Source organism: Leopardus geoffroyi, chromosome D4, assembly GCF_018350155.1.
Source record: "Leopardus geoffroyi isolate Oge1 chromosome D4, O.geoffroyi_Oge1_pat1.0, whole genome shotgun sequence".
In the NCBI taxonomy this organism is placed as follows: domain Eukaryota; kingdom Metazoa; phylum Chordata; class Mammalia; order Carnivora; family Felidae; genus Leopardus; species Leopardus geoffroyi.
The window spans coordinates 66009524-66016648 of record NC_059342.1 but is presented as its reverse complement, the minus strand read 5'-3'; the positions used below and the strand labels follow the sequence as shown (position 1 = coordinate 66016648).

Here is a 7125-nt window from a genome sequence, read left to right as displayed (position 1 = left end):
TACACTTGCAGCCTATTAAAAATGCAGAATCACAGGCTCTACTCCAGACCTACTAAAAGAGAATCTTCATTTTAACAAGATCCTCAAGTAATTTATATGTCTATGAAAAATTTGAAAGACTGAAGTAGTTGATTCTTCATTATTCCCCCAAGGCCAAAATTTATGGATACTAGTTGGTGGGAAAACAGTGTGTAGTAACTTGGGGTGTTATTGCCCCAACAGCTGCAGTGCATTGGCAAAGATCTGAGCTTCAAGTTCTACTGTTTACTTACAGGTTGGATAACTTTGGCCACATTCTGTTTTTAACATTTGAAAAAAATAGGAATAATGAGAAGATTAATTATTTTTTATAAAGTATAAAGTGCTACACATGTATACACAAATATAAGCATTATAACTGTTTTCTCAGGTTCACTTAAATAAATAAATTATGAAGAATAAGTCTGAAGCCAGAGAATAAAACAAATGAAGAGAAATTATTGTTCTCCAAAGATTCTCCATCAGATTCGTGCACAGCTGATCTCTACACTGGTCTTATAGGAAAAAATAAAATAGTAAGAGTGAGCTATGACTGTGAGTTCAACCAACTGCCTTTGAGCAGATGTTAAATTGCTGTGTACATGATTCAATTCACTATGATCAAATGTCTGCCCTATAAAAATGCACAATTTGACTGATAAGAATGTGATGCAAATATGCATAAAAATAAAATTTGTTTACAGTTTTAAACATTTCTGTTAAACACAGAATCAGAATTCCACTCCTTGCTGAGTTGTCTTTTGCCCCTCCCATCACTCTCTCACTGGACCTGAATAAAAAGGAAGTAGTCAGGTTTATTGTCTGAAATATTCTAGGGCTTTCAGAAAACTCAGAGTGTCTTTGGCAGTTGGAAGGTTGCTTCTAGGTAGATATTCATGCATAAGACACTGCGTAGAAACTCTATGCCTAGTATTGCATTCTATATCCTAGTATTGCATTGTAGGCATATCCTAGTATTGCATTCTAAGCATGAATATTTTTGAGGATAACAACAGATGACAGAAGCAGATGACAGAACTTAAAAGAAAACAGTCGATTTCACCCTAGAGTAATGTTATGCAAAAGATCTGTTACATTTGTTGCTTGGGAGTGAAAACATTTTATTAGCTCTTCCTTTGATACATTGAATGCTGGGACATGGATAGGATAAACAAGACATTTGTGAAAGAATTCATTCTTCTAGGACTCTCTGGTTACCCAAAACTTGAGATCATTTTTTTTCTCTAATTCTAGTAATGTATCTAGTGATTCTAATTGGCAATGGTGTTTTGATCATAGCAAGCATCTTTGATTCTCGTCTTCACACCCCCATGTACTTCTTCCTGGGCAACCTGTCTTTCCTGGATATCTGCTATACATCCTCCTCTGTTCCCTCAACTTTGGTGAGCTTAATTTCAAAGAAAAGGAACATTTCCTTCTCTGGATGTGCAGTGCAGATGTTCTTTGGGTTTGCAATGGGGTCAACAGAGTGTTTCCTCCTTGGCATGATGGCTTTTGATCGCTATGTAGCCATCTGTAACCCTCTGAGATACCCCATCATCATGAGCAAGGTGGTGTATGTACTGATGGCTTCTGTGTCATGGCTCTCTGGTGGAATCAACTCAATTGTGCAAACATCTCTTGCCATGCAGTTGCCTTTCTGTGGGAATAATATTATCAATCATTTCTTATGTGAGATACTAGCTGTCCTTAAGCTAGCTTGTGCTGATATAACCCTCAATTATGTTACCCTAGCAGTTTCAAATATGGCATTCCTGGTTCTTCCACTGATAGTCATTTTTTTCTCCTATATGTTCATCCTTTACACCATCTTGAGAATGAACTCAGCCACAGGGAGACGCAAAGCCTTTTCCACCTGTTCAGCACATCTGACTGTGGTGATCATATTTTATGGTACCATCTTCTTCATGTATGCCAAGCCCAAGTCTCAAGACCACCTTCGGAATGACAATTTGCAAGCTACAGAGGGGCTTATTTCCATGTTTTATGGGGTAGTGACCCCCATGCTAAATCCTATAATCTATAGCTTGAGAAATAAAGATGTAAAAGCTGCTGTGAAATATTTGCTGAATTGGAAAACTGTTAACCAATAAAACCAAAGGGAAATGTGAGTCTTTAGTGTATAAAGAATAGAAATGGCATCTTTGGGCAACCATTGAGGACCTTCTTTAGGAAAGCAAGTTTATATAAAGAGAGATTTTTATTCTTTGTCTTCACTGGCCAAGTTTAGCTATGATTACTAAGAGTAATAGTCTGCCGTAAACTCAGGTTGTAACAGGGTCTGATTCGTGTTTCACAAAGACTATGAGTTCCATTAGAATCTCATCCATGGTCATATCCGAAATTAGTATTTCTGGTGTCATGTGTGGCAATACAGTGAAAAACATCACACATAAGCTTTGGAAATAGAGAAGCGGGAGTATAAATTCTACCCTATCACAAAGTGCTTAAATTAATATTGGGAAAGTCATTTATTCTTTCTAAACTTTAGTTTCCTTATTTGCAAAAAGGGAGTAATTAAACACGGTTCCCAGTGTTATTATAAAGATTCAGTAAGTTGCACAAGGCACCTGGCATAGTGCCAAATTCATAGTAGTTCTCTCTGTAGAGGATGTTGAGCTTGACTTTTCCTGTTGACACAGAATGTAGGAATTGAAGACTCCAAATTGAAGATAAAAGACACTAGCTAGCACCTCTTAAAAAAACCTTCCAGTTATTAGGATCAGCTATCCCTTTCTTAAGTCTTATTAACATCAGTCACCACTTTTCCTTGCCCCTTCTCCCTGCATAGCTATGTAAAGAAAACTTCAAGAAAGGGAAAGGTAGAATCAAAGGAAATTTTACATCATGAAGAACTCAGTGAATCCTGAGAGGTGTTTCACTGCTGTCCCTGTCAAAGAGTGGGAAGACTGTTCCAGTCCAAGCCAATGAAAGAGGATGCTGCAAAAGAGCCTCTTGAGGTTGGGGGTGCCTGCAAAGGAGAGCTAATGTTTGGCTTGATGAGTAGAGGCTTGCTGACCTTCTCCTCTCTAAGCTGTAGACTAAGCTGATGAATTAGTCTAGAAATGGCCTGGAGGATAATAAGCTCATTATCTTAGGGGTGAAAATAACCAGAATTTTTCAGTTTGTGTGAAATGTTTCTCGGGCTCTGAAAGAGGGCTGAAATTAGTGTCTGGGAAGAGCAAATCATTTCATTTTATACTCCAGTGAATTGAAACTCCTCAGTAAACCTATTACAGGTTTTCCCCCCCTTTCTGTAGACTTTCCTGCCATGTTGAGCACAGCATACCATTGGGACACATCACCAGCCATTGTGACCTCTGGTTTCAGCCTGATGTTCCTATCTAAATTTTCTCTTTCCTATTGGTTTTAGAGTCATCATATAGCCCCAGGCCTTCTAGTTTGGAGCTGTACTCTCTGCCAGTCTACATCTTGGAGATAAATCTTGATTTTGACCTAGTAATCTGGTCACTAAAATCTTGCTGCCTGTCTGTTTCCAGTCGGAATATTGTCACTGCCAATAAACCTCTAGCTGCTGGTCCTTTCCCTCTGTCTTGGATCACAGTGGGTGCTGCTTTTGATTCTATTTAGACAGGCGTGTACCAGACCCTGTGGGTGAGGCTTTTTAACCTCTGCCCACTCCCACTGGGATGAGCTCTGTATTTCAGTCTGATCCAGGTTTAATTCTTTTCAGATTTTGACCTCTGCCATCAAGGTTTTAGGCACACTTCTGCATGTACAACGATGTCCTGTTTCTAGTTGTCCCAGGCAACTCCTTAGCACCTCCTTTTCCACAATAGGAAGGGTACTAGTGTCTCATGTGCATGGTTATATTAGATTGTTTGCTTTACTTACAAAAACTGATTCTAATTTACATTGGTATGTATAAAGTTGACACAGTGTTACCTCAGTTTAGAAGTTCTGCTCATATTGATGAATGCTTAAAGTTAACAGTTTTAATACTATCTGCCTGGGGCGCTTGGGTGACTCAGTCGGTTAAGTGACCCTCTCTTGATTTCACCTCAGGTTATGATATCAGGGTTTCATTAGTTTGAGCCCCACATCAGGCTCTGCATGCTGACCATGAATGGAACCTACTTGGGATTCTCTCTCCCTCTCTCTCTGCCCCCCCCCACTCTCTCTCTTTCTCTCAAAATAAATAAACTTAAAAAAAAAACCCAAGCATTAAAAAAAAAAAAGATGACAGGTTTAAAAACAAACAACCAAACTGATCTGTCTTCCCAGGAAATTAAGAAATCTCAAAAAGACTTAAATGTATTATTTTGTGACAAATAATAGTTTAGAAAATTCCAGAAACTATAAAAAAAATAAGCATAAAAACTGTTTTCTCTGTTGCTACCTCCTACAAGTGACCACTGTTAACATTTTAATTATTTGTCTCACTAATTTGGAGTCCTAAAATTAATCATTTTCATGTTGATTTCTTTTGATGCACTATGTACCCTTGAAGTTGCTATTTCATGTTTTAAAAATGTGTGTACATATCTCTGGGTTTCACAGAATAAATTCTAGAAAATAAAATTACTGGGCCAGACGATATGGTTTTTTGAAAACTTCTCTTACTACATTGTACTCCTGTCCCCAAGATCATATTATCTGCTATCAATGGCACCATAAGGGTTTTCACAAACTTTTGCAGCTCTGGTCTGTGTGTGTTTACATATATAAAATTCTCCTATTGGAAATCTTCAAGCACTCATAAACTGAAAGATAATATTTAATGAAACTTCATGTACCAATAACCCAGCTTAAATAATTACCAGTTCATTATTTTATTATCTATACCCACTTATCCCCTTCCTCCGGGCTTTTAAGCAAATATTGGATATATATGTGTGTGTAAATAATTTTTATTTTGAAATAATTTCAAACTTTGAAAAGTTGCAAGAATCACACAGGAATTTTCCTTAAGTCTTTACCCCAAACTTTCAGATACTATCATCCTACCGTATTTGCTTTATCATTTCTCTCTTCATATATATGTGTGTGTGTATTTTATATATGTACATGGAAAGAACTGTTTGAGAGGAGGTGCAGATATTATGTATCTTTACCCCTAAACATTTTATTTTGTCATTCTTAAAATCACTCAAAGTCATTGTTTTACGATAACCAGAATACAATTATTGACATGAAAAAATAATACTCTTTAGTTTAGCAGTCAGGAAACAACGACCCTGGACCAAATTTAGCCTGCCAGCTGTTTGTGAGTGGTCCATGAGCTAAGAATAATGTTTATGTTTTAAAAATGTTGAAAAAAATTAAAATAATATTAATGCTCCATGGTATATGAAAATTATATGAATATCCAACTCAAGTGTCCATAAAGTTTAAAAATTAAAAAAAAATTTTTTAAGTTTATTTGTTTTTGAGAGAGAGACAGAAAGAGTGAGCAGGGGAGGAGCTGAGAGAGTGGGAGAGAGAGAATGTCAAGCAGGCTCTGGGTTTTCAGCACGAAAGCCCAATGTAGCTCGAACTCACAAACCATGACCTGAGCTGAAACCAAGAGTCAGACACTTAACTGACTGAGCCACCCAGGTGCCCGTAGCTTAAAAAAAATTTTATGTGGAGATAAGTATAGACATATATTTATGCAATGCAAGTAAAAAATTGCAAAAATAGTATATAGAGTATCATGTACCATTAAACCTATTTCCCCCAATGGTAACATGTTATGGTAGTATAATAGCAAAACCACAAAAATGACATTGGTTCAATACTATTAACTACACTACAGTGCTTATTCAGTTTTCACAATTTTTGAATGTATTCGTGTGTGTGTGTGTGTGTGTGTGTGTGTGTGTGTGTGTGTGTAGTTCTATTAAATGTTATCCTACATACAGATTCTTGTAAACACTACCACAATGGAACAATGGAAGTAAAGTTTGTTGACTGCTGATCTAATTGATAAACTTATTCAAGTCTCACCAATTTCCAAAACAGTCTCCATATTGAAATTTTTTTGTTCAAGTCAAAGATTCAATTTAGAATAAAGTGCTGCATTTAGTATCATATCTCTTCAATCTCCTTTAATCTACAAATCTTTGGTTTTCATGACCTAAACATATTTAGAGGCCAGGTATTTTAGAATTCCCTTTAAATTTAAATTTAAATTACACTTTGTTTCTTCATGATAAAATTCAAGTTATGCAATTTTTGGCAAGAATATCAAAAATTTATTTTTTCTTCTCGGCATATTATATCAGGAGACACTTGAGTTGATTCATTACTGGAAATATTAACATTGGTTACTGGTTAAGGTGGAGTGTGGTGGATTTCTCCTGTGTAAAATCACTGTTTTCCCCTTTTTTCATTGTTAAGTTCTTGTAAGAAGAAACATTGATATTATATGTATATCCTATTCTTCTAAAACTCATACCACCAGGTTTAGCATCAACTGATAATTCTAAATTAATTCTTTTTATAATGGTTGTCATTGGTGATTTTCTAATACCATCATTTCTTCTACATTTATCCATTGGCATTGTACTCAAAGGAATAGCTTTATAAATAAAATTTTTATTTATCCCTTGATTTATTTAAATCCATTTGAACTTACAACTTCTTATTTTATTCAATGCACTACAATCCACTATCACTATTATTAATTTCAATGCTCAGTTTGGTCTGAATTTTACCTATCCCTTCCCTTCAAGTTGGTTCCTGTGTTCTTTTAAATTGTGCCCACAATTCTCTGAGCACTTCCTTACTTTCTCTTACTTTCTGGTAAAATAAGATGTTTCAACCTCATCTTGTACTTTCCAATCCCACTTCTTGGAAACTGTCATTTTTCTCAAAAGTCCTGGTTTCTTTTATGGAGAGTATACTTAGAAACCAAAACTCATTGCTATCAGTTTATCATTGTTCATAAGGTCCTCTCAATAATTACAAACTGCGAAATATATGTATGTAAATACCTACATGTATATCTATTTTAATAAAACCACTCGTTCATACTGATACATTAAAATTCAATTCAACTATACAAGTTTCACTCTTTCTTTTTTTTAATATTTGTACCTTCTATCCCTAGCAGTGAGATACTTCATTCTTAATAGTTTTATT

At 35.7% G+C, this 7125-nt stretch overlaps 1 protein-coding gene across 1 annotated transcript; it reads left to right on the top strand.

Annotated features, from left to right (window-relative positions):
• Nucleotides 1-937: 937 nt before the first annotated feature.
• Nucleotides 938-2132, top strand: LOC123592930 (olfactory receptor 13C4-like). Its single transcript, XM_045468363.1, is given in 2 exon segments — nucleotides 938-1258; nucleotides 1261-2132. Coding segments are annotated over 2 exon segments (954 nt in total). The 5' UTR covers nucleotides 938-1176.
• The last annotated feature ends 4993 nt before the right edge of the window (nucleotides 2133-7125 follow it).